The sequence below is a fragment of the Myiozetetes cayanensis genome, unplaced genomic scaffold (genome assembly GCF_022539395.1).
Source record: "Myiozetetes cayanensis isolate MyiCay16 unplaced genomic scaffold, myiCay2020 scf17, whole genome shotgun sequence".
In the NCBI taxonomy this organism is placed as follows: domain Eukaryota; kingdom Metazoa; phylum Chordata; class Aves; order Passeriformes; family Tyrannidae; genus Myiozetetes; species Myiozetetes cayanensis.
Window position 1 is genome coordinate 966,696 of NW_026087378.1, and position 27,964 is coordinate 994,659.

At 47.7% G+C, this 27,964-nt stretch overlaps 1 protein-coding gene across 1 annotated transcript; it reads right to left on the minus strand.

Moving 5' to 3' along the window:
• Positions 1 to 819: 819 nt before the first annotated feature.
• On the minus strand, positions 820 to 27,654 carry UBE2D2 (ubiquitin conjugating enzyme E2 D2). The gene is made up of 7 exons (XM_050312059.1): positions 27,464 to 27,654; positions 18,899 to 18,962; positions 14,116 to 14,147; positions 13,947 to 14,024; positions 13,751 to 13,856; positions 4,063 to 4,156; positions 820 to 2,522 (listed from the first exon to the last, which is right to left on the minus strand). The coding sequence occupies exons 1-7, from the start codon at positions 27,485 to 27,487 to the stop codon at positions 2,477 to 2,479; spliced, it is 444 nt and encodes a 147-aa protein (XP_050168016.1). The 5' UTR covers positions 27,488 to 27,654; the 3' UTR covers positions 820 to 2,476.
• Between the last annotated feature and the right edge of the window lie 310 nt (positions 27,655 to 27,964).

The following is a 27,964-nucleotide window of genomic DNA, read 5'->3' on the forward strand; positions in this document are numbered from 1 at the left end:
GGCTTATTAATGTCCTGTCACCTCGTGGATGTGACATCTGCCCCACCAAGAAGGGAAACCACCTCCCTCAGTTCTCTCAGTTGTCACTGCTCCTTTCTCTCTCCCCTCCATACAGGTCTCTGACCTTTTTCAGTAAGTTCCAATGTCACAAAGCCAACCAGATCTGCCTCAAAAATCATTCTTGGATGGCTCAATTGCAAAGCAGGTGAAGAGAATCCCCCAAAACCTCCTCCCTTGTCATTTTGTGAGCCCCTGGAAAAACAGGGGAGGGCAACCTAAGAGTAGCTCAGTTGGTCAGAGCACAGTGCTAATAATGACAAGGTTTGATCCCTGTATGGGCCACTCACTTCAGAGTTGGACTCAGTGATCCTTGGGGTCCCTTCCAGCTGAGAACAGTCTGTGATGAACCAGGAAACTCCCCCACTGAGGTGTCTGCTGAGGGTCCAGCAGGGGCACAGCTGACAGAACCCCAGCCACCAGCCTGCCCTCCAGTTCTGACAACGCCACAGGTGTTCTCCAGAGTCACACCCTGCCTTCCCAGCATTCCAGACACCAACACCCTGTGGATAAGTGCCAAGAGCTGAGGGTGACCAGACCCCAGGCTCACAGCCCTGCACACCAACCTCTCCCCCTCCCCTGGAGCTGTCACCCCTCAGCCAGGACACACGTGCTCCACATCGTTTCCAGTGAAGCCACTCCGTCCCCAGGCCAGGAGAGCAGCGTTCCTGGTGCCTCTGGAGAGGGACACAGCTCCCTGCACGAGGGTCACACGTCCTGCAGCGCTGCGGACACACCGAGAGATGAGACAAGCGGAACAGGTTTAGACCAAAAGCAGTGGACATTTATTCCTCGTTTGTGCAAGAGTGTCAAGATGCATTTGGGAATGGCTGGGACAGACCCTGTGGCCGGAGAGCCAGCGGCTCCAGCCTCTCCTGCCCGATGGCTTGGGTTACAATTCTACTAAGAGGAGATAAACTTGCAGACTCACCTACTGTCACACCAACGATGCTGGCAAATACACTTGTATACAAAGAAAAGTTTCAAACTACATTTTTGTCTTTTTTTTTCACTAGATTCAAGTGAAGACTTTGTTCCAAAAAAAAAAAAAAAAAAAAAAAAAGACACATACAAGTACAATTTAAAACTGTATGAACATTTGCAAATGTTTAGTGCAAAGTAATTATGTAAAAGCTACATTTTATGAAAGTTTGTGCTGATGTGTTTGGTAGGTTTTTTTTTTCATTTTTTTACCCTTTTACATCCATTTTTTTTTTTTAGTTACATAAGGTTTCACTTACCTACAGTACATATGCATTGTGTTAGGTCCCATGCAAGTGGGAGTAATACCATCAGGCTTTGTAAAATGTCACTCTGATTCGCATTTAGTAAACTGCTTATTTGGTTTAACAGTCAAGTTCCTGGCACACTACACATCCTGATTTCATCTAAGTGCTCAAGCTCCTGTTTGCCTCTTCAGGTGCCTTGTGTGATGCAAACCAAACTGCTTCACGACTTCAACCCAAAAGTTGGTTTGTTTGTTTTTGTTTGTTTTTTTTTTTTTTAAAGAGAAATCCACCGTTAGTTTAAGCCTGTAACAAACTGCTCTGAAAATTAAAAGCCTATTCACACAAAGTTATATGTAATGACTGTAGTAATCAGTTTATTACACAGATTAATCATTCTTGAACGTACAAGCTCCAGGGGAGCAGTTGGGTCTTTAAATACACACAAGTTTTCTGTCAAATGGATTTTTTTTTTTTTTTTACCCTTACATCCAGAAAGACCTAAGCAGTTAAAAAACTTAAGAAAAAATAAGAGCTATTAGCTAGGTATTAACTGAGAAACCACATACAAACCAAAAAAAGTATGAAGGGAGGGAGAGAGTTGAAACAAATCAACATCACTTGATGCACTAATAGCTCCAATCCATTTAAATGGTGACCGGTTAAACTTAGACCTTAAACACAGGATGTGGGTACAGTTTCTCATTGGTCATAACATTTACCTAAGGTGTAGGTCCTTCAGAATAAAATGAATACAGAAACAGCTTCAAGTTCTTCACCTTGCTTTTCATAACTGTTATGAGTTTAAAAGGATTCCGCTTAAAATCCTTCATGGATCAGCAACACTGTCCCTAAGAAATCTGAGAACCACCAGGACCTTTCCCATTCCCATCTGATCACCCAATTTAACTCAGCAAGGAATGCTTTTAGGCTCACAAAGTTATGACTGAAGAACCAGCTTTTCACACACACACTTCTCTGCTAGGAGTCAATGTTGGTACGGGGAAATACAGTATTTCTAGTTTGTTGTTCCAAGTATGTACAACACGCAGCACTGCTGTATCAGGTAAACATGTGCACAGGGGAAGATGAGGCGTGGGCTCATAGAAAGCAGTCAAATGGAAATCAAAAGGACTTTCTCTTTCAGAGTTCCCCTATCTTTATTTGTAGAGGTTATCCAATAATTTCTTTAATTACATCGCATACTTCTGAGTCCATTCCCGAGCTATTCTGTTGTACCTGTATGTATAAAAAGAGGATTGACTTAACGTGGCATCTGCACAGCATTCCAGCTCCAGCAGTCCAGTCTACACATGGCATCAACTCACACTCTCTACAGTACACACTGTCATCAATTTGTAACATTTAAGAGCAAAATTGAACACTGAGCAAACAGGGGGAACAGGAGAGCCCAGGGTGCTTCATGGAAAAGAAATACCTGGTCGTGTTTACAACAGGAGTATGAGATCTGTGACTGGAGCCATAACACAGAGCTAGAATAGGGCTGAGGGCTTTACCTGTGCCTCCCCCAACCCACATCTGCTGCATCCCTGGGAAAACTTGCTGTAAGGTTTCATTTGGACATTGTGGAATAGATTAATGTGTCCCTCCCATCTCCTTCTTCCCCTCAAAGTTAAACCAAACACCTGCCATCAGCTCATCTGTCCAACCCCAACAGCCCCGTTCCTTCCTACATATTTGACAGTGCCATTTTTTGATGACTGTCAGGACACAGTGATTTGTCCATCAGAACTGGTTTTGTTCTGAAGGCACAACAATTCCAAACCCCTCCGTGGCTTTTGCACCCAAACACCCTTCACAGCCAGAGGAATCACAGGACACTTGTGTAAAACAAAGCAGTTGTGTGATTAACTGCACTGATGAAAGCTTCTCTCTGACAACAAGCTGTTCTTATTCTACAGAATTAAAAGAATAAGACACTTACAGCCAGAATTGCCCTATAGTTATGCACGCCAAGTTGGTTTGTGTTGGAATTTAGTCCATAGACAACATTCTTTAGCTTAAAGAATCTGAAAATCCACTCCTAACTCTCTCCTTCCCATCACTGCTCAGAGACTACTCAAGCAGCAAGTTTATGGTTAAGCCCAAAATTTATTTCCCTATTTCTGGAGAAAAAAAAAAAAAAAAAAAAAAAAGGAGTCCTGCATACTGTAAGTGCAGACAGTCAGTGTTCACTGCATCTCCAAACAGGTGCTGCTGCTCTTGCAGCTCTCAAAAACAAGGATGCATGAACTTCTCTAACACTGCTCCTCAAGTAGGCAGTAGACAAAGCAAATTTTTGGATCATTTTCCCTCCCCTGACCAGATCTGGGAGGGAACGGAGAGGTAGGAAGTGTTTACAATGGTCATTAAGCTGTTAAAGTGCTCAATAGCACTAAAGCTTCTCTGTACAGAAGCTTGGGAGTCCTCCTACCCCAACCTCTCCACCACTTGTTCTTCCCTTGCGTTGTCAAGTGAAGGAGAAACAAGGAGTTTTTGTTATTTCTTTGTATGATTCCAGACCCAGAGCTGCCACGGAATATTCTCCCGTTGGAGTAACTTGCTCTCCCTCTGCTGGCTATGTGGGATTAAAGCAGCTCAGAGAGTGGCACTACAGATCCCAGGAAAAAACAAAAACACCTCTAAAAAGACCACAGTCAGAGCTCTGATTTGCCTTTTCACTCTTTTCCAAGAAGTGGAGCCTTTCAGTTCCCCTTTAGTGTGTAAGTGTGGACTCTGCCCTGTCAAATGCCACAGTTTTTTTGGCTTCCATACTCACTTTTCTCTATCTGTTTTGTAGATCCGTGCAATCTCAGGCACTAAAGGATCATCTGGATTGGGATCACACAACAGAGAACAGATGGACAAAAGTACTGGGGAGAGAAGAGAGACACAATTAGTTTCAGTGCAGCTGAGGACACCTGCACAGGCCAGTCCACGCCCTTCCTTCCCCTCCAGCCAGTAGCATCAGCAGTATTTATTTAAAATTCCCAAGGAGCAGTAATCCCAGGTACATCAGCTGAGTGATTCTGAACAGAATTCCTTACCAGTGAACTACACAACTTCTCATGACCACAGTGTCACAAGGAGTAACCTCCTGGACAGGTGTGTCCAGCAGCAGCCGTGTCTACCTGAACCCACATCCAAGAGCATTCTGGGAAGACATCCCTGCTTTTGCACCTGAAATTCAGCTTTTCCCTAAACCAGACACCTCACTGTTAAATGACCTGGAGTTGCACTAATCAAAAGTCAAACAGCAGACAAATCCAGCTGAGATGAGGTCAGAAAGGGCTGTTCACAGCTACTTAAGAATCACAGAATGGTTTGGGTTGGAAGGGACTTCAAAGCTCATCATTCCAACCCCCTGCCACAGGCAGGGACAACTTCCACTAGACCAGGTTGCTCCAAGTCCCATCCAACCTGGCCTTGAAGATCTGTTTAAAAATATACCAGTCTTGCAGAGAACTAAGAGGCTTTACCCAATTATTTTCCAAGCATCAGGAAGACTGAGATGGATTAAGTGTAGTGTCATATCCAAAATGACCCGAGAACACCCAGCTCCCTGCACTGCTCCCAACCCCAGAGCCCTGGAACTTGAGTGTTCCACTCTAAATATATAGTGCCTATATCCCAGAGGCCACATCCTGCTCGGCTGAGTGACAACCCTCATCCATACAAGGAGCCAGGAGACTGCTGCAAAGCCACAAATAGCGCACGGACATTCCTACGTTCACACCAGAGAGGAGAGGGGAAGGCAGTGAGTTACAAGCAGAGCACATTGGGACAACACTACGCCAGGCACGGCAGGGACATGTTGCCCCCCTCCCAGAAATGCCAAACATTCCCTTCTCTCCGCCTGTTTGGATCAAACAGTGCCACTCCATATGTCCCTTCACCAATTGCAGCGACGCGCAGTTGTCACAGTGCAGCCTCCGAGCGAGCAGGAGATGACAAGAGTGAGGAGTTTGAAGACACTAAAACACAAATCTGCTCCAATTTCCATCACTTGCAGGAGGCAGCTATCCATGAAAAGTGAAAGGAAACAGCACATAGCCCCACAAAAACAACAAAGGAGTTAAGATGGGTTAAAATAAAGGCCACAAAACAGATCACAGAACGGTTTGGGTTGGAAAGGACCTTAAAGCTCAGCTGGTTCCACCCCCTGCAAGGGGCAGGGACACCTTTCACTAGCCCAGGTTGCTCCAACCCCCATCCAACCTGGCCTTGAACACTTCCAGGGACAGGGCAGCCACAGCTTCTCTGGACAACCTGTGCCAGGGCCTCCCCACCCTCCAGAGAGAAGAGGGAAACAGATCTGATATTTCTTAGAAAGGGAGGGTTTTTTCCAAGTGGGACAAAAGTGAAAGCTTCCCCATGTCTGAACTGAGGGTGCTGCTTGGTGGTGTGAGCACCAGAAACACAGAAAGCCACTTAGTTCAGCTTTCTCCCCGTTTCTGTAGACCCTTCACTAATCAATTCTCAATTTCAAGTTCAAAGCATTTAGGGGAAGTGTGGTAAAAAAGTGGCCTTGATTTAAGTGAACACATTTTTGGTTCTAGAATAAAGAGCAGTTTTCCTTTTCCCAGTTTTCTACTGTACACTTGCGAGAGAGTTAAGGGCTTCATTATCCTCTATCATAATTGACATTTGGGCTATTTATTGAGCTCCCTCTCAGAACAACTTCAGAGCGTGAGGGAGGTCGTAGATGCAACTAGTCCTGAAGTGCTGTCCCTCAGCAAGGGACAAAGCACATGTAGCACCTGTAGTACAGCTGCAGCACCAGCTCCTTTCCCCCACATACACTGAGTAAAGAGTTCAGTAATAGAACTCTTTGACACATCCAGCTGCTCCCAGTCAGTTCAGCCTCAAAACAGCTGTTTCTCCAGCAATTTTCTTGTAGCTCATTCCTTTCTGTCTGTCAGACTCCACTGCTCTGATCACTTGAGTTTCTTCAGCTGTAGGATGAGTGAGACAGCTCAAACCTGTCCCCTGCCTTCACCAGACACAGCAGGAAATCCAATCCAAGTTTTCTGGTCAACTGTTGTAACTGTTCCCTCAAGTTTTATCTTACCACAGGCTTTAAAAACCAAAGGACTATTCTGAACACAATGGCTCAGAACCACACTGCAGATCTGGCCAGTGCTCTCAGCCCACCCTATCACTCCTCTTCCCAACACTCAGCACTTCACTGTTCAGCATCACTCCAAAAACACTGAATAAAAATGGACAGAATCATTTGGCTTCAAGCTGCACTACCACATTCATCTGCTTTGCTTTTTTAAGTCTTCATTAATCCAAACTATTCTCATTATACTTGTTCTTGCTGCTGACTTCCCATCATTCCCTTTTTATCTGTACAGCCCCAGCAAGAAGAGCATTTTTAACCAGTTATCTAAACTGGTGTAATTTTAATATCCTGCTGAACCCAGCTATTTGTCCAAATCAATTCAGGAAGTTTCTCTTGAGATTTTCCACTAGAACATTTCACATATACACATTTTAGACCAACCAGCATAAGGAGCCTGCAGACCACTACGGAAAAACCCTTGGAAATGGCACCTTCTCCAAGTTTCAAGTGCAAGGGTAAAGAGGAAGCAATCAAATATGTCAGTTGTGTATCAGAGTAACTAATTAAACCAACACTATGGAATTAGAGACTCACCAGACCACCCTCCTCAGCAATCAAGTATTACAGCAATGAACTGCATAGCAAAGCCTTGACAGTCTACCACTCAAATGACTACACTATTAGTAGGAGACAATAAAAAGAGTTCCCAAAAAGTTTGTAACCAGAGAATCAAGCTGAATAACTACACAAGGCAGGTAAGTGACATTTTTACACCTTGTCCTACACATCCTGCATGACCACAGGCAAAGCATTATCAGCTTGACAGCATCTCTTGGAGTCTCCCAATGGAAGGGGTGTACCACAAGTGTGCACTCCTTGAATTCAAGTCTGGATTTTTGTCAGTAACTGCAAAATAAATTTTACTTGCCATTGATTCATCCCTTGAAACAACTCTGTAAAGAATTATTTCTCACCTCTTCACTCTTAGCTGTCAGAGTTGCCCAGTCTGCAGCAGAACATTAAGCAACTTAGAACCACTGTCAATTTAAAGCTTCCTTTCACTTCAAAATTGGGTTTGTTTTGTTTTATTTCACCCACCAGGCAGCCTATTGACCTCCAACCCTTCAGCTGTGCTCCCCATCTATCTCTGCAGACAACAAATGCAACTTATTCTTCAGTGTGGTTCCTGCTAGCACAGACCAAGTACTTCTCAATACCGAGGGACTGGGAGAACCAAACTCAAACAGGCTGACAACAAAGTGGTTCTAAAAATAGGCTTAGCTTCCCCACAGAGCAGTGAGGGAAATGCACCCTCATCAGGCAGAACGATCACTGAGCACTTAATATTAAACTGCTTGAGTAACATGCAGGGTAGTCTGCAGTGTAACGCAGCACAAACGGCATCCGAGCTCCCCCTGCAAGACTTGCCTTTACAAAGCACAAAACACTCTGAAGTTCAAGCACAGTCTTTCTCCAGGAAAGAAATCCTGCCCTGGACAGATTGTCAGCAGGATCAGCTACAGTTCAGCACTGCATGATCCACCTCACCTCAGCAGCTGCTGTGCTCTCACACCACCCAGGCCAGCCCACCACCCTCCTGCTTCTGCCCCACCTCAGACTGAAGGTGTGGGTAAGATGCAAATTCCACATGTAAATTCCATGGCTGAGGTTCCTCTGCCATGAAGCAGCTCAGGACAACCCATGACATCAGCTCTCCTCGGGTCCTTCCAGCAGTAGCCAAATGAGCAGTGTGGAACACAATCTAAAGCCCTACTGGAACATCTGTTGGCTCATCCAAATTTAAGAGGCATTTTACACTTCCTGGAACTCAGAGGTGAAGAGACTCTTAAAAGCAGTTGATCTTCACTTCCTCATCTTCCAAACACAACCCCCAGATGATTCACTTTGTCTGCAAAGCCTGACTGGTCTAATATCCACCACTCCAGCCATCTCTGACAGGGTACCAGCCACTACAGATACTGCTCTTCAAGTCTAGCTGGAATTCCAAACAAACCTGCTCCTGTAAAGCACTCATCCATGGGACACTTCAGGGTAAGGAAAAGCAACTGAGGAGCAATGGAAATCTCCAGCTGAATCACAGCAGGGAGATGAAAACACCAATTTTTCCAAGGTAATGAAGCTATCCAGAGGAAACGACTGGTGTGTTCTGATCCAACAGCAGCTTGGTGCAGTTACTGCCCTCCAAAGAGGAGCCAGTTTAAAATCCATCCAGGAACAAGGGTCCATCTCTAAGCAAGCACAGAGACTACTTAACAAACCCTTTGTTGGTGCAAAGTACCAGGAAAGTGCTGAGATGGTTGCTGTGCATGCCAGACTGTCAGGACAGCAGGATGACACTTACTCAGCTCTCGGTCTTGGCTGCAGTCACACACAGCCTCAGGATCACCTTATAATCAAAAAGGTCATGCACTGACACAGAACAGTTGGATAACACAGGGAAGCATTGATTCCTGGCCATCACAGTTCCCAGCAATGGCATCAGCCCACCCCACCTGCTGTCCCAGGGGAGTGATGAACACTGTGCCCAGAAGGTCTTCCTATGGAAAGCCATTTGTCACCTCCTGGAGACCAGGAGACAATGCTGTGCCTCCTGATCCAGCAAAGTCTCTGAATATGAAACTAACAGTTTGTCAGCTCAGGTTTAATTGATTGTGAAACACCTTTGCCAGCAGAAATATGAGCCTTGGACACAACACTGCTGAGGAATTCTGAATTCCATGTTGGGGGGTTCATCCAGCTGTCCTGCTTCTCCCACCAGCTCCTTTCACTGATGCCTGGCAGCCTCCACATCAAGGCCCACTGCTACTTCCACCTCTGTTCCTCAAAATCAGGAAGAAACCTGACTCCTGAAAGCAACATTCTCTTGTACAATCACTACTTTGGAGTTTCAGGTCCCAGACTCTTGAAACTTCTAAGGCACACAGCTGTCAAAGAGTTTTACCAGCACAGACAAACATTAAGCTTTTAACTTTAAACACACTGAAAACATCACTGTCCAACAGCTTCAAATGAGTGGCTCCTCACTGTGAACAGGCGAGATGCATTCAAATAAATTAAAAGAGCTTCAGACTCTGCTCCAGTTAAATCCTATTTCTTAACCACAGTCCCATTTCCAACTCCTCCAGCCTCTTCCCCAGCCCTACAGGAAGTGTACCTTTAAATCTGAGCAGTTTAAACTTCTGGCTTCAAAGCAACTTGAATTCCTGCTAAGTCAGTTCAACAATTTCTGGTGACAAAAGAAGAAAAGTTAAGTGTTGCCCAGTGTATCACAGACTGGTTGAGGTTGAAAAGGATCTCTGGAGATCATCTTGTCCAGCCCCCTGCTCAAGCAGGGCCACCTAAGGCAGGTTGGCCATGACTGTGTCCAGGTGGCTTTTGAGTATCTCAGAGGGAGGAGATCCCAAGGCAACCTGTGCTGGTGCTCAGCATCCTCACAGTAAAAATAAAACACAAAGAGGTGTTTTCTGCTGTTCAGAGGGACCCTCCCGGCCTTCAGTTCATGCCCTGTCTCTGGGCACCACTGAGAACAGTCTGGTTCTGTCACCTCTGTACCCTCCCTTCAAGTATTTATAGACACTGATAAGATCCCCCCAAGCTTTGTCTCCTGCAGGCTGAACAGTCCCAGTTCCCAGCCTACCCCCCAATGGGAGATGCTCCAGTCCCTCCATGGCATTCATGGCCCCTCACTGGGCTCCCTCCAGTACATCCATGACCTCCTGTCTGGGGAGCACTGGATATGTGCTCCAGATCCAGCCTCACCAGTGCCAAGCAGAGGGGAAGGATCACACCCTTCCACCTGCCAGCCACACTCCTCATAGTACAAACTTCCTTGGAGCAACACCTGGAAAATTGCACAAGTGGTTAAACCACAGTTTTGAGAGTTAAAAAGCAAAAATGGGCATTTCCCTTAGAGCCCCAACTCAGCACATCATGTCACACCCACACTCTGTGACAGAGCCACCCCCAGTTATTTGGGTAAGCACTACAAGAGGCAAACCAAAAAGCCAAGAAGATGATTAGAAACCAAGTTGCCAGTTTTTAAAACTGCACTGTGAAGGTCCAGTTCATTTAGGTCACTGGGCACTTGGGAAATCCCACACAGGAAGCCTCACTAAAGCAATTCTTGAAGAGTAGCAGCACAGAAAATTCACAGCACACTGGGCATGGAAGGTTGGACAGGGGAGCTGAACTCTGCCATGAATGAGGCTGAAGTTACTCACTGCCCCTCCAGCACACCCAGACAGGCTCCATGAGTCATTACTTACTAAACATGGGGAGAAGTGGGACAGGACAGAGTGAGCTGCCTGACTTTCACTGCAGAAGTACTTCAAGATTAACTCTTGCACACCCACTTGCCAAGTTCAAGAGAAAGCACGTTTTTCCCTCCCACAGAAATGGCTGGGAACAGCTGTAATTGTGTTAAAATATTTCATTCTCCTGTTTCAGGCAACAGGGATTCTTATTTATACACTCTTGGAGATAATGTTTTTAATTTCAGCCTACACATTCTGCTTAAGCTTTGGAGTTCAAACTGCCCACCAAGGAGTGGTTAAGAGTATTTTGAGATGATTTATTCTCCACTTGTTGTATAAGCAACACTGAGTTCAGAATTACTAATACAAGCAAGCCACTTTCTACTAAAACACTCACTGTTGTTCTCCCAAGCCTTCAGAACGTGTTTTAACAATTCTAGGAGGGACAGAACAAACCCCAAGATGCCAATCACCTGTCACAGCCACTATCACTTTATCAAGTTGCTTACAGAGGGCTCCAGAGTGTGAGGGGCCAAGACCCTTCACCACCAAACTGGGATGATGAACTACCACTGACTAGATTTATCACTGTCTTTTCACCAAAAAGGGGCAGTTTAAATGCAAAGGAAGTCCCTGCACACCCCTTCCCCTCCCTCCTTGGAGGTTAAGGTGTAAAACATGTTCATGTACCACACATTAACTGCAACATAACGCCAAGCCTGCTGACAGTGCTGCCTCCCAGCTGCCTCAGGAGGAAGCTGTGCCTGATAAGCTCTTTCCTAGAAGGACTGTTCCTAGTATTTCCAGATTTCTCAATCAGTAGAAAGCACTTTTTTTTTTTCAGCTGTGCTCTAGTTATCTGCTTACAGATTTTCAATTCAAACAGCTTGCTCCCAGTGGCATCCCACTTAAAGGGTGGCATGATTTAGGAAATACTCTAAGAAATCCACAATACAAATACTAAATTGCTGCTTTGGAAGGGATGTGAGCTTATTGCTGAATGTCTTAAAGTCTTGTTATTCACTCTGAGTTACCTAATCCAACAGCTTTTCCTGCTAGGAACACATCCATTCTTCGATGAGGCTGATCAGTCACCAGAGAGCTGAAACAGCCTCAAAGTTTGTCATGACACGTTCTAACCTGACTGAACACAAGATTTCAGTCCTCAAAGACTCAAGTTGCCTTTGTGCAATTCCTTTACACTTGTTCAAGATGGGAACATCAGGTCTTTGCTTCTGAAGCTGAGCTCTGCTTTCTGTGATTCTGAGGAAAGTATTCCCAGTCTCTATGAAGTCACCTGTAAGGATTTGCTTGGCTGCTTTAATTCCTTCAATAAATGTACCCCAAGGGCACTGGGAACAAGGTTTTCTCCCCTGTTAGTGCTGTATGGATGCTGTGCTCGTGCAGCAGAGTTTGGGCACTGAGTGAACTCCCCTGCAGTGAGTGAGAAGCGATCAGAACTACAGCAGGGCACTCACAGGGGCAGTGGGAGGGACATAGTGACACAGAACAACCAGCCTGAGCCCACTGAACTCCAGCTGAGACAGCAGGATACAGTTTGAAAAGGGTAAGAAAAAAAGGAGTCCAAAGCAGAAAACAGAAAGAGATGCTAAAGCATACTGCAAATGTATTTGGGCAGCAAAATTAACATTAGGATGTATTTTCAGTCCACTGTTGCCCTTAATCAGCCTTGTGAATTCTTGCCCCATCTTTTCCCAACTGTGCCAATTCCAGTCCATCTCCCAGTATTTTCAAGCGTGCTGTCTATCACCCCACTGCCCATATGGCCACTTTAGACTCCCTAAAACAACACACATTCTGCCCAGTTACACAGCAATTAAATCAAACCAGAACAGATGTCAGTGCTTGGTTCTAACTTGGTGCTTCCAGGAGCAGCCAGTACTGATTGAGAGCACTTGTAAGGAAATTACAGCAACCTGACAATCATCTTCCCTTTACTGACACCATTTCTTCCGTTCTTTTAACTCACAACAAAGACTTTCAGTCTCGTGCACGAGCAAATTCACTTCTGACAAGAGACAAGGAGATATTGTTTTGCCTTTCCAACTGTTCCTACAAATGCCTTTTAGCTGGACAGAGAAGGTGAGAACTTCTGTGGGCTCAGGGAAAGGGAGACAGTGATGACGTCCAAGGGATGTACCAGGAATCACCTGCCTAAAATAAAAATTGCCCAGAAACATCCCAGAGCTGGGGAGAAGGACAGGGCACAGGAAAGCCTCAGAGCAGGGACACGATGTGAAGAATAATGTCATCAGCACGGCAACTGCAGCGTTTGAGCACAAGGACACTGGGAAGCCACAACGCAGAGGAGTCAAGACCTGGGCCATGCACAGGGTAGGCCCAAAATATTCCTAAATAGCCACGGCTAGACCTACACACTTGATCTACAGTTTGTAAGTCTACAGCTTCGTTGGCCAGGAAAATCAATAAAATTCCAGCCTGAGTCTTTTTTCAAGCCTTTGAAGCCTTGTATTTATATTGAATATGAATACTGCTTTACCAGGCAAAGGATACATTCCAAGCTAACCACTCAGTTCACAGGGTCCAAGATATTTTTAACTAAATAAAGTCAAGATAGTGCAAGCTAGTTAAGTTTTATAACATGCTTTAGTAGTGCATGTCATTGAAAGCTTTGTTTAAAAGCTACCAGCATGGAGTTATGATGTTTCCTTGACAAAGGATCTTTTAAAACGACAAACAATTAGACAAGTCTATAACTTCTAAAAAACTACAGCTGCTCCCTTACATATTTTACTTGGTGTTTATTTTGAACATTAAAGTCTTTCATTATCATTAACTAAAAACATATAAAATTAAGCCTAGTGTCAGTGTTCAGAGTCTGAGGTGAGGTGGCAGGAGTATGTACTCAGTGTAGCAGGACTTATCTGATCCACTGGCAGAGCTGGGGAGTCTCCCTGTGCCACAGGGAAGGGGGATGTCCCAGCATCCTGCACTCAGGAATTGGCTGCAAGCTCTGTGCAGGGTCACAGGACTGCAGCAGTGACCACAGAAATGGTTGATGCCAGCAGGAATGCAGCAGTTTTTACAGCCCAAACCAGTACTTCATTTCAGCAGAGTAAAATTAAAATGAGCATTGGAGGTACCTTTTGAAATAGTTAGTGCTGGGGACCACTGTGATCGTAGAATATCAAGACAAATGCTGCCATTACTGTTAATATTTGGATGATAGATTCTTGTTGTAAATGCAACCTGCAGAAGAAGGAAAATTTTCAGTGTAGGCTCACAAACATACACATCAGACCACATGGTAAGGATGGATTTACGGTAGAAGCCACTCACCTTAGGTGGTTTGAAGGGATAATCTGTTGGGAAGTGAATTGTCAAGAAAAATACTCCACCTTGATAGGGACTGTCGTTCTGTTAATGAGAAAGAATCATTGCAGCTTGAGGAGTCATTACAAGACAACCCATCATAAAAAGCCATGAGCATCAATTCTCTCATACTTACTGGTCCCATTATTGTAGCTTGCCAATGGAACACTGAAAAAGAGAGAGATTTACTTCAGTTTGGAGAAGCTCAAGTAATGATCTTACTTTCTTCCAGACAAAGCAGCACAGAAAAGTCTATTTTCAAAACAAAGCCTTCTGAAAGGCTGCAGGGAAGGGAGCCAAGGAATTAAACAGACACAGGGCAAAGTACTCAATGCTCCACAGCCCGGGATTGCTGTGGTACCACACGTGTGCCCTGCAAAAATCCTGTGACAATAAAAATCCAGACAGTCCCAGGCAACTTTTCAGATTCACAAGTGTGAGTTTAAACTCTGTTGTCTCTGCTGAAGCAGCTGAATCAAGTTTCCACGACTGCCCTGTGAGAACAAAAGGTACATGATGAACTCAAACCTGCTCTCCTCTCAGGGCCCTGAGAACAAGCCCAAGCTCTGTGTACACCACACATACAGAGGTAATTTAAGCCAGTGCTATCCTCACTGAACTTTTAAGCCTGGTCTCCACAGAGGCCTCAAGATTGTGGATTGTCAAGTGGACAAAAGCTAATCCTCACTCACATGCATCTGTCCAAGAGAACATGAATCTGGTCATACAGAGGACTTGTGAAGAATGTTATGCTGGAAAGGAAAACAATCCAAGCTGATAATCTGTATGGGGCACATTACGGAGTTCTCAGAGTTCCTGCATCTCCAAAGGCTCCAGTGCCTGTGCAAAGAGCACAAATATTTGGGGAAATAGGACCATGGAAGCTCCCCTCAGCGTGGATGTCAGCTACATGGCACCTTCAGACTGGGGAGCTGGAGGTGACTCCAGTTGTTGCAAGGGAAGTCTTCCAGGCACAAGATGAAGCCACCAGCAGCTGTGTGGTGTCGATGGCTGTCAAGACTGCCTGGGCCAGAAGTTAGGAGTGGTGTTACCTGTTCTAATCTAGCATGAGCAGTTTTTAAATTACACATGGTACAGGCATTACAGCTGGGAATGATCTCATACAAGGAAGGAGGAAAAAAGCAAAGTGGGAACAGCCCTGCAAGGCCAGAGGAAATGAGAGTTGGGTTGGAGCAGGTTTGTTTTAATCTAGTCTTACATTTCTGTAGCAATGTGGAAGTTTCTATACAGTTCAACACTGGTGAACAGCTCAGAACTGATTCAGAATGATCTTGGCAGCTAATTTTTTCCTTTTAGAAAGGATACCTGAGCTTAGAGCCCTCAGCATATAAATGGATTTCCCTACTTAAATATCCCCTCTCTCAGGGGCTTGGATGCAGCAGCCTCTGAGAAAATACATTCAATGCAGAGCCAGGAAACCACAACAGCAGCTCCATGTCCATATGTAGCATCCCCCCCTTTCCAAGGGGTTCAGACAGCTTCCCAGGAAGTGCCTATCACCTGCAGCTGGACAGGGAGAAACCTGGAGCAGAGGACAAAGGGGGAGCAGGAACCCCACAGGGAAGATTGTGGCCAGTCACAGCAAAACCATCAAAAATCTCACAGGCACCAGTGGATGCTGGTGGGAGTCACTGGAGCACAGAAAGGCACCACTGAAAAAAGAAGCTCAAATAACCATCTATTTTCTTAAACCCAACAAGAAACCAGAAAGAAAAACATTTCCACAGCGAATCTTAACTTTGTGAGAGCTCCCACCCCAGACCCAAGCAAAGTGCTTGTTTAACCTAAGCTTTAGATCCTCACAATATCCAGGACAAGCCTGATGAACGACAAGATAGATTTGCTCATGCATGGCTTATTCCAATTGATTCTTTCCTTTGAAATCACCCCTAAAAATGTATTTACAAAGGAAGGGGGCTGCTGACTTTCAGTAGCTAAGCACAGGTGCATGTCTGGAATAGCTAAGCCACTGCAAGCACACCAATGTCATCCAGTCCCAAGCACATTTCCAAAACACAGCCCAGAGGTGGGTGGAAAAGGGCTAAAACTACATTGCCAAGAAAATCCCACTCCTACAGTTAACAAGGCAGGAACAGCTCTTCACTTCCCAAAGTTTATGAACTACAGGGATGAGAAGCTTATAGCTGGGGACAGATTTGTATCAGCTGGAGTAGCCACAGGAGAGCACTTTGCAAGAACAGCATGTCCCGAACTCCAGGAAATGTCGCTCTGACAAGGCAGCCGAGGCACACCTGGAGCACAGGGATCTGGGAGAAGGCACCTGTCTGCTGCTGCCACTGCTACCCCACTTACACCCCCCCCAAACTGCTGCTCTCAGTAACTGAAGTCTTTCATTAGGGGTCCTTCAGAAAGGTGGCACAAGAAGAACTTTTAGTAATTTAAAGCTTTCTGTGCTCAGCAGTAACTTTCCACCTCTCCTCTGCCAGACAATCGTCATCACCTTTGATAAGGCTTTGGAAACCACAAAGCAGTTTATCATGGCACAAATCACACTTGCTAATTTAAGGGAATAAAAGCCTCAGCCTGGCTCTCCATCTTAGTCATTTCTTTTCCATGAAACTACAAACCTCTTTGAAATACTATTTGGAGAGCAGAAATAAGTTGTGAAGTCACTAAAAGCTTGACCCCACTGCTAAACACTCTCAAAATCAAGCTGAGCTTCCACTTGTTTGAAAGTTCTGCTGAACAGCAACACCCCCACTAATTTCAGTATTTTCATTCTCAGGTTTCAAGTGGGTTTTTTTTCAACCTAGCCCTACATTTCTGTAGGAATGTGGAAGTTTCTATACACTTCAGAACTGCTGAATGGTTCAGAAATGATTCAGAAAGATCTTGGTAGCTAGTTTTTTCCTTTCAGAAAGGATACCTGAGCTCAGAGCTCTCAGCACACAGCTGGAGGGTTTCCATACTTAAATATCCCCTCTCTCAGGAGCTCGGATGCTTTGCTGACAGGACATAAGTGACAGACCACATTGAAAAGCTGGATTTGCAAGTGTTCTTGTCTCTCTGCAAGCATCCTACTGATCTTGCTCACGTAAGCTATGACAAAAGGTTAACGTTGCTATTAAAAAAATAGTCAAGTATAATTTTACACTTTCTGGTGAAAATGAAGAAGATGGTACAACTTGCAGAACTGCTGCAGGTTAAAGGCCCTCACAGAAAACCACCACAATGTACAGGGCATCAGTTAAGGTGCCTTATTCACAGCTAATAATGGCCTGAAGTTGTGTCAGGGGAGGGTCAGGTTGGATCTCAGGAAAAGGTTCTTCCCCAGAGGGTGGTTGGCACTGAACAGGCTCCCCAGGGCAGTGGGCACAGCCCCAAGGCTGCCAGAGCTCCAGGAGTGTTGGACAACGCTCTCAGGGACAGGGTGGGATTGTTGGGGTGTTCTGGCCTGGGCCAGGAGTTGGACTGGATGATCCCTGTGGGTCCCTTCCAACTCAGGATATTCCATGATTCTAATGCAAGCAGACTGGGGAACACCACTTAGAACTAATGTAAGAACCAGCCACATAAACACCCTGAAGTGAAGTCACACGATGTATCCTGTCCTCCCCTCCCTGGGCCAAAATACAGGCACAAGGTAACAGTTGATCTTCTTACTATAAATCAACATTAGATAAAAAAAAGTCAGGGTAGGATTTTAAAGAGCTGCTTTTTTTCCTGCCTAACACACCTCCTTGAGCTTCAAAAAGGACAGAACAACTGCAAATCACACCTCAGGTGAACAGCCTGGCACAGCAAACACCAGCTGATGTGGAGGTCAAAGAGGCTGTCTGAGGCTGTCCCTTACCAGGAGCTGGCAGGGCACACTGATCTGGGCACACATTACAAACCCAGAGTCAGAATGGTTTGGGTTGGAAGGGACCATTAGGATTATCTTGTTGCACCCCCTGCCATGGGCAGGGACACCTTCCACTAGCCCAGGTTGCTCCAAGCCCCATCCAGCCTGGCCTTGGACACTTCCAGGGTTGAGGCAGCTTCTCTGGGCAACCTGTGCCAGGGCCTCCCCACCATCACAGGGAAGGATTTCTTCCCAGTATTGAACCTAAACCTACTCTCAGTAAGAAGTTATTCCCCCTTTCACTGTCACTACGGTTCCTGATAAGTGTATGATTTAAGGATGCTTCTCCTGCACCTCCTCCCTAAGAACCCATGTCCCAGTCAGGCCACAAGTTAAGTCATGACAGCAGGGTTTGGACATTCTGGTTTTGCTTATTGAGAAAGCCACAAGAAGTATTCCAAGTGGAGTGAAATCCTGCCTATAAATTAAAAAAAAACAAAACCAAAACCAACCAAACCCAACTAACATTACTTCATGATTCAAGTTGTAATTTATCAACATTTCCCTTCTAATCACGTTGTAACCTCTGAACCCCAAGGACTACATATAACTCTTTAAAAAAAAAAAAGAAAAGGCAGTATTACCTAACTGCTGTGTAAAACAGAGCTAGCCCTGACCTTGCTGTACCAGCAGAAGTCTTAGGAGTAGTTTGTTTTAGTCCTACAAGAACACATGACTACACCACGTACAGTTTAGATATCCAAGTGCAGAAAGCTGTGGGCAGGTGCTTGCTGGTTTGGCCACAGAGGTTTCCTAACACCACCCAAAATTCCAGAACAGTTAACTCAAAAGGTGTAATTTAAGATGTTCATTGAGCTGTCCAATTAATAGAGTGGGAGTAGCATCAGTGATACACAAGGAAGGTGTTAAAGGGATACAGAAGAGCAACAAATTTTGGATCAGGATGGGGAGCAGTATCTGGTACTCTAACCAGAAGAAACAGAAAGGTTCTCCTTGCTGAGGTGCTGGACATCCTGTTTGAGAAGGAAAGAAGTGGGACAGTGCAGGTGTCTGCTGAGAGCAGGATACTTACTGTCATCCCCGACAGGCCCTGCTGAACACTGTGCTGGAGGATCACGTGCCAGATCGTTCAACTCCTACAAAACAGGAAGAGTTCAGTTCATTTCGTTTCAAAAACATGTTTTAGCGTGTTATTGCTAAAAAGCTGCTGGTGGCAACTCTGGCAGCATCACAAAACTAACAGCCAGGATTTTGGAAAGTAAAGCTGCATCTTCAACCCAGGAGCCACGTTTGGCACCTGCCTCAGTGCCCTGTGCAGGCTGCCCAGACCCTGAGTCACAGCAATCTCACCACGTCACAGGGTCTGCTGGGTGTGCCTGCGCTGTCCCAGCATTACCAAGGTATTATATCCTCCACTGTCCCCAGGTCACAGGGAGATAAGGTGGCCTCAATCCAACAACTCTCTGTATCAGCCTTATTTTATCCCCTCTACTGTAACAGTTCCCAGACTGCTCCAGCTCTGGTGATCCAGTTTATCACCTGCACAGCCTGCCTGCAGCACACACAGCTCCAGTGACCTGGGGCTGCTTTGCCTCCACACAGACACATCAGTGACCACGGGGGGAGAAATGGAATAAAACACAAGGCCTTCCCTACCTACAGACCTGAATGGAAACCCTCACTTTTCAGTGCCTGCGTCAGTCAAATTTTCCTCTGAAGAAATCCCATTATCAGTCTGAGGGGGCTGAGTAATTCACAGCACTCCTGAATTATATCAAGCTTCAATTTGAAGCAACATTTTAGCACACTTCAGAGAATTACTGTTACCAGCAACTCGCATTAGCCATTTTCTCAGGAAGTGGATGTTTAGTGGGAACCAAAAATAGAGTAAAACTTTAAAGACAAACTTTACCTGCCCCATTTCTGGCTCAGCCACTGACCTGCTTTGCATGATAGGCCCACACATATCAGCTTTGTTCTGTCCTGGGTCAGTCTAGAAAGCTGAACACACACCAGACAAGGATTACAACTAAATCTAGTGCTCAGGAAACACTTCCATGCTGTCCCCGGTCCGTTGTGTGTTCAGCTTTTCACCTCCCAGCAACAGTCCACAGAGAAGTTTCCATACCAGGCTTTTGGCAGACAAAACATTTAAGGACAATGTTTAAGACAAGCAGATTGCAGGAGTGGAAAAGGTTTGCCACTTAATGGCCTTTTGTTATTTACAAGCAGTGAGTGATTAAGCTCTTGAACAGATGATCTCTGGGAATTTCAGCTTCCACTTCCCAGGAACCAGGAGACCACCACTAAGCAAACCCTCTCCAGTTACAACCCTGGAATGCTGCCTTACATCAAACAGGTATATCTCTGGGATCCCCCCTCTGGATGCAGCGCAGATCCAAAGCTTCACATTCCCTGACACACACACACAAGTTTGGTTCAGCTCTCAGGAGCTCCCGACTGCTGAAGAGCCCAGCTGGAAACCTCCTGACTCACCAGTCTATGGGAGCTTTTGCAGAGCTCCTGCTGAGCTTCTTCCACTTTGTGGTTCAGCACAGACTTGCACAGGAGCAGGCACTGCACACACAGCACCTGCTGAAGAGCCCCCTCCATCCTGAAGGTGGAGAGAACATCTCCAGAGCTCCATGTGCCATCTCTGAAGGCTTAAAGCCCTTTGGAGCTGCTCCAGCAGCAGCAAACCAGGAGACACCCTGTAGGGCAGCACAGGAAGGTGCAGACACTACACACACACCTTCCTCAGGGTCAGTCCAGCCAATGAGTCCAGTCTCCACAGGAAAACTTAAAACCAGGAATACACCAACTCTTCCTGAAGCTGCATGGAACACAGTCCACTTCCAAATGCTACTGGACTCTAATTTTCTGGAAAAGACAATTTAATGCTATGGTATTCAAAACCACAAACACACTTAGTAAAAAATCTTCTTTGCCACTTCTCATCCTGTTTTAGGCATCAATACAAAGCATCCACTTGACTAGGAAGGTACAACTGTAAGAATCCACAGCCCACCATGGATTATATTTATTAACACACAACGTGCAGCTTCCCTACTATAAAGGGGAAATAGTTACAAACAGGAGCTTGGCCACACACTTTACCAGTTAGTAGAATAAACATAAAGCTGCCCTGACACTCCCCCTGTATCCTGCTGCCCAAAAGCACTAAGTGCTTCACCAAACTGGATACAACAGTGGGACCACAAGGTAACTCTCCAACAGAGGCAGCAGTGAAGGTCGGGTAGCAGCAACTTCATTTCTCATCAAAATATTACTTCGTTCTCTACATCTCCAGTTCCAGCCAGAAAGGAATACTTTGGTTTTCTGAAGCCCTGGGTATTATCTCAGTGGAAAACCATGACTTACAACAACCACTCATACCACTCGTCTCACTGACAAGGTGGCATTTCAGGTTCTGCTCTATAAATTCACAGAGTGAAAACACCACAGATTAAAATCCGTGTAAAAAGCAATGCGTAAGCTCCTTGTGCCTGGAAAAGTTTTGCACCAACTCCCATTTCAAGCCCCTGCAAGACAAAACCTCCCATGTTTTGTAGAACAACAGCCTGGAGAGCAATAAGGAAGTTTAAGACCCCTCTGGAGCGCAGGCAGCAGCTGCCTCTGCCCACCAGAGAGGCAAACTGGATTTCCTGGCAGGGCATGGATAATCCCATTAACACACCATTCCCTTCCAGCTGCTTCTAAGACTCCCACTACTCCTTTGTCAGAGCTGCAGAGCCAAGTTTAAGGACAGGAGCGGAGCTGTATCTATCCAGGCACACACAGAGGAGCACCCACAGCTGCTGCAGAGCCCTGTCCCAGAGGTTACTTTGCCTTTTGCAGGCTCCTGAGCATTCCCAAGGCACTGCAAAAGCACAACACCCAACCCAGCGAGGCCTTGGCTTCCAGATGTTGTTGCTGAGGGACACTGAGAACCAGCTGGTTTGTGTAATTCTGAACAAATGACTCCAGAGTTCCCATAAAACTGGAGCTCATAGCACGTGGTGGGTTCAGTTACAGTCTGGTACCATCTACAAACCTGCACGGATCTGATCCCAAACTGCTTTATTCCCTTGTGATCAAGGAAGTGATCAAGCCTGATCCTGACCACAGTGATACTAAAACAAAATCTGAAGCCGGTTCCCACTCCAGTTAGTTTCTGGTCCTTAAGCACATGAAGTAGGTTTTGCTTTAGGAGCTTACAAGTGAAGACTCCAGCAGCCTTTAGATCAAATTCCAGTTTGAGTTACTCAGCTCCCAGGGGCTGCCTCACCCTGAGCTGGCTTTGCAGCTGAAGGCATCCTACAGAATTTAAAGTTTCTGCCATCTGCCCTACAGCAAAACACCCCCAGGGCTGGGCCCACTGCTGTGGATCCTACCATTAACCTGACCCATCTCACAGCTATTAATGAGTCCCTCAGCAAAAATGAGGAAGTGGAAGCACAGCACAAAGCAAGGTTCAAGGTGTCCTGCCCAAAGGCCAAGTTGAATGCAACTACTGCAACTAAATCCATGAAGAACATACCCTAAAAACTATAAAAATCACACAAGAAACTGATGTTTAAGCTCCAAAATGAGATTTAAATGCGCTCCAAAGTTCCCAACAAACCAAACTCCTACTCAGGGGTTCCAGGAAAGCATTTTAAGGGAGATGGAGCGTGCTTATGCCACAGACCCCCCAGCTGTGCTTCCCGAGTCATGAAAGGCATCAGCTGCCAGCGAGGCCTCGGGGCTCACGAGCAAACCAGTGCCACCAGCCTTGCTCAGCCCCACACTACCCTCATCCTACCCTCCTCCTATTTCCCAGGAGCCTGTACACTGCCTTGAAAACACACCTCAATGAGGGAGTTCACAAACTGCATGAAGCTTTCAAAGAACTACCAAACCCAAGTGGTTTAGGTCTCAAAGTTTAACCCTGCACATGTTCCAAGTTATAATTGTAAACTCCAAAGACATTTGTTAGAGGAGTTCAAATTTATTCCTCTAGACAACAAATCCCTCCCTAGTCTAACACATTCCTGGTAAAACCTGCTCTGGCCAGAAGACTAGTTTTAAGGATTAAGTTAATGCTAATACAGCCTTCAGTAAGAATAACCAACCTAACTGGCAACATCAAGAAGCCAATCAGGTGAGTAAAAAGTCAGCACCCTTTAGCAGTCAGCTCCAGCAATTTTATTTGGTGCACAGCAGAGATCCTTAAATCCACCCCAAAACACTAGATGTATCCCAAGTCCTCTTAGCTTGGACTCCATGGGCTTTCCACCCTCCTCCAGTTTGAGCTGCTTCCACACTGTATTTTAATCAGAGACCACACCATTAGCTTGATTATAAACCTAATTTCTGCCTGAGGTTGCTGCTGTGAGTGAAACAAGCTTTCCATCTGCCTTTTGCAAGCCTACTTGCCCGAAGCCCCCGAACCCTTCAGCAACAGGCAGTGTAGGGTGATGTTACAAAATCCTGACTTATGTAACCAAAAAGGAACTCGCAGCCACTTAGCCATGAATTGTTCCCAGCTCCCAACAGAGCCAAGCAATAGGGAATGAGGGCCAAAGTCGAATGGATCACACCCAGCCTCACCTCAGGACCACAGAGGGCAGTGCCCTGGGCAGGACCCATGGGGCAGGAGGGTGGGAACAGCCTCTGCACCTTCCCTGGGCCAGCAGCACCTCCCTGCCAGGTGCCAGAGCCTGGATCCACCTGGCATTTCCCTCAGCTCCTCTCACCCAGCAGCACCAGGCAGTGCTCTCAAGGTCAGGCCACCAATTCCCTGCCACATCCATGGGGGCTCTCCTGCCTGGACTACGATTCCAGAGCATCTGCCATTCTAATGCTGCTACCCTGATTAACAGCAGCATTTTAATCCTTCCTTTTTGACAGAAACTGCTTTTGCAACGCTTGAAGTGGCTCAGATCCTCCAACTTTGACTCCTTCCAAGACTGCAGAAGTCAGGAGGTAACTGAGCAGCATGAAAAGATTCACAAAGCACAGCAAGGTACGTGTTATAAACATGCTCTGATATAACTGTCACCTTCCCTTCTTTATTTTTTTCAAAGCCTGCACAGGAAGAAGACCAAAGCAATGTATAACTTCCTCCTGGGGTAGAGTCTGAGTATCAAAACACCTCTCCAGCTAAGAGAAGCCTCCCAGCCCTCCCTGTACACAAGCTCTCCGACACAGATGGGCTGTGTTGGCAGCTCCACGCACACAGCCAGGCCCAACGGAAGAACCCAGTTGCTCCCACTGGCTGCTGTACAGAACTGGGAGCACCGAAATAACACCGAGTTCACTCAGCACAGGTAGCACAACCACAGCTCTGAACACCAACAGCACCACTGACCTCACATCCCACCCACGGGCACGGCTCTTTTTGGCAGAGGCGATGCCTAAGCATCCCTAGAGATCGGGCAGCTCTGGGCTCCAGGACTACAGCAACTACTACCACCCTCCTCCACAGCTGAGCAGGAACTGATGGAAGTCAGAGCTTAGTTCTGTGAAGCATTACCTGGATTTTGGGCCTCTACAGTATGAGCAACAGTAATCCACCACTCCTCTGCTACAGAAAACACTTTACTTGAGCAGGGCTCAGGCACAGCTGCTGCCTTCCCTTCCCCCTCAGCCGCCGATCACACAGGGGAGCCCAGGAAAGACAATGAGCTAACCTTTCCCTTGCTCTCCCATTCAAAGAACTCCAAACGCTGCCCTAGTTATCCAGTTATAGGTATTGCATTCCCTTCAGATAAGGAACACAGATGGGGACGTGGCTGAATCCAAAGTGCTTTGGCTTAAACCTTAAAATGGAAGCCACTCACTCTGGTCCTCCTGTCTCCCTCCCATCCCACCCCTGGATTGCTTCACTCTGCCCTTCTTATGAATTTACCCACGATAAAACAGATAATTGTTATGTACAAACAACTATTAAATTGCTGCACTTCACGGTTATCTCAGGACTCTGCCTGGCAGCCCTGCTTACACCCCAAACAGTTCCACAAGAAAAGATTTCCACTTTCAGGCCTGTGGGCCAGCAAAAGACACCTAAACAAGAATTTGGAGCCCCGCTGCCCAAAATACTGCAGTGAGTAACAGGGGCAGCAATCTGAGAGCAGGTCTCACCCAGGCTGAGCTCTTCTGGAGCATCTGCTCAGAGAACAGCTGCTGCTCCCTGCACACACGTTATCCCAGCACGAGCCTCTGGACAATCCCAAGAGCAACTGTGCCACAGGGACAGGCCGGGACAGACCCTGCAGGTTCCTCTGCTGCCTCACACACCAGCAACAATGAAGCTCACCCAGTGTAAACTCCTGGTTCTGCCCCCTCTTCCAGCCCAGAGCAGCTCACCATGCAAGAGGCCATTTCAGGTAACACTGTATCAAAGGTTTACTCTCGGGATTTTCTCCTCCTTTCCAAGTTCTCTTGCCTATGTCATGCGAGGACACAAAAATTTTGGGAAAAGCGTCACAGAAAGGCCTTTGTGGTTCGGTATAAAACCCAAACTGCCAAGAGCAAGGTCCAGTGGCCGGGCTGAGCCCTGCACGGATACACCGTGACTGATCCCACCCTCAAAAAAAGCCAGAGTAGCAGTTTTCCCTCCCATGCCGTCTCTGTGCTCTGCTCCACCGGCATTATTCCTACCCGACCCACACTCTGCAGTCTCCTGCTCTTGCCACAAGTTGCAACAGCAAAGGTCAGTAGCTGTCTGTCCCCTCCTTATCCTGACAGGGATGGCCACCACACACTCCCAGAGCCCAGCACAACCCGGAGATGATGATAGGAGAGCTCTCCACAGGGTTTAAAATAGCCAGAGCGTAAACAACCAGCCATGATTACTGGAGCAGTCAGGGCCAGACACCCACAGCAACTCAGAGTGCTCCTTCCAGCCTGGAGCTCCACTCCCAGCCAACTTCTAAAGCACCTGGGCTGCTAAAACAGGCAAGTTTATTTCCCTCCACGCAGGTTTTCTGCTGGAAATGCTGCCTCCAGCCCCATCACCTCCCTCTCCTCCACAGCCACCAGCACACTCACTCCACTGGAACTCTCGGTGCTTTGCAGAGCTCACACAGCACTGCTTTGGAGCTCTGAAGACTCTCATAACCCCACACAATCCCAATTATCCCTCGGGGTTCTTCATCCTTGAAAAGCAGCAGGAAGAGTCACTCCACGAGAACCCAACGTTAACAAAGACTCAACACATCCAGCTCCTCTCCTGTCACAAACCAGCCTGGAAACACAAGTGCTCTCAGAGCGCTGACTCCTGACCCTGAGCTCCCACTGAACTACAACCAAGCAGCTTTCCCGAGTTACCTGACAGGGAATTCACCATCCCCACACCAGCCCTGTGTGTCCCCCAGCCACATTTACCCCCCTCAGCATCCACTGCCCTGTCTCCCAGGTCTATCGACCCACTCCCAAGGAGGAAGAAGAAGAAGTCTTCCCAAACACCTGTGAGCCCACAGGCACTGTGGAACACTCCTCACAGGGCCCTGAGGATCTCTAAAGTAAGGGACAGAACACTGCGGACAAGCAGCACACAGCTGGAGCACAACTTCCTTATGTAACTCCTTATGTACCGGGCCCTCAGCTGGAAAAATCCAACACCCTAAAACCACACTCCAAATCCTCCTCTTCCAAGTGCCCCCTATTCCACGAGCAAAAGTAAGGCTTCAAGATCTCTCCCATTTTTCTTCTCCACCACCTGAGCTTTAACCTGACCATGAACCTTCACAAAGCCTCCAAGGTAACCTAAGAGCAAAGCAGAGATGTTAACACAGACCCGACAGCACACACAAAACCAAACAGGGCTACAAACTCAGCTTCAGTGGGAGCTTGGGGGTCGGCAGCTGGTTCTACACAAAAATCAGGTTTAAGTAGTCACTGAGAGCAGAAACACCATGGGAGGGCTATTTTCTACACCTGACCCTTGTATACAGACTCTAAACTGACAGCTACACATTTTGCAGGAAAAAGGATACAAATTCACTAAAGAAATAAAATACAAGTGGACTCTGATAACCCTCGAGCTTTTTTTTTTTTTCCTGGTAAAAGACATTGATGATCAAGCAGACACTTTTCAGACAGCACGGGAGCTGGGCAGCAGCGTTTTCCCAGGAGGCCGGGACACGGAGCAGGGTTCCAGGGAGGGGAAGGCAAGGCTGTCGCTTCCCCTCGGAGCCTGCGGGATGACTCAGGTGGTAGCACAGCTCCATTAGAGGAGCTAAACCACAGCGCCGTGTGACAGCTTCACCGCGCTCGGGGCCGCGATCCGGAGCGCAGGGACAGGGCCCGGCGGAACTTCCAGCGCGGGGAAGGGCCGGGCCGGGCCGGGCCGGGCCCCCGCGGGACCGCAGCGGCCGCCGGGCCCGCACCAACCCCGGCCCGGCCCGGCCCCGCCACCGGCGCCCCCTCGCGGCCCCGGCCCGGCCCCGGGGGGCCACGTTGCTCCGGAGGGGCCCGGCCCGGGCCCCCCTCGAACAAAGCGGGAGCGGCCCCCGCGCTGCCGCCCGGCCCGGGCCCCGCGCGGCGCGGCCGGGCCCGACCCCAGCCCGGGAGCGGCAGCCGCGGGGCCCCGGCGGGGTTATGTAAGGCGGGCGGCGCGGGGCCGGGCCGGGCCGGGCCGGGCGGCCCTTACCTTGTGGATTCTCTTCAGCGCCATTGTGTGCGCGAGGCGGCGGCAGGAGGGGCGCGGGCGGAGGGAGGGGCGGCCCGCGGGACTATTTGCGAGGGGAGGGGGGAGGAGGAGGAGCAGCGCGGAGGTGGTGGCGGCGGGGCGGCGCGGGGAGGGAACGGGGAGGGGACGAACGGACGGAGAGAGCGGAGGGGAGGGAGGGGACCGGGGCCCCCCGGGGCGGCGGGGCCGGGCCGGTGTCGGGGCGGTGGCGGCCGCAGGCTCAGCGGTGCCGCAGCTCCTCCGCTCCCTCCGCCGCCGCCGCTTTATGCGCTGCCTCCGCGCCGCCCGCCGCGGATCACTCCGCCGCCGCCGCTTCCCCCCCCGCCGCGGGCCGCGCTGCCGGTTACCGGCGCGGAGGGGGCAGGATGGGGCAGAACGGGGAGGCCTGAGCGGCACCGGCGGGAGGAGGAGGGGTTGGGAGGGGTGTGTGCGGAGAGGGGGACGGGGAGCGGCGGGGGACTA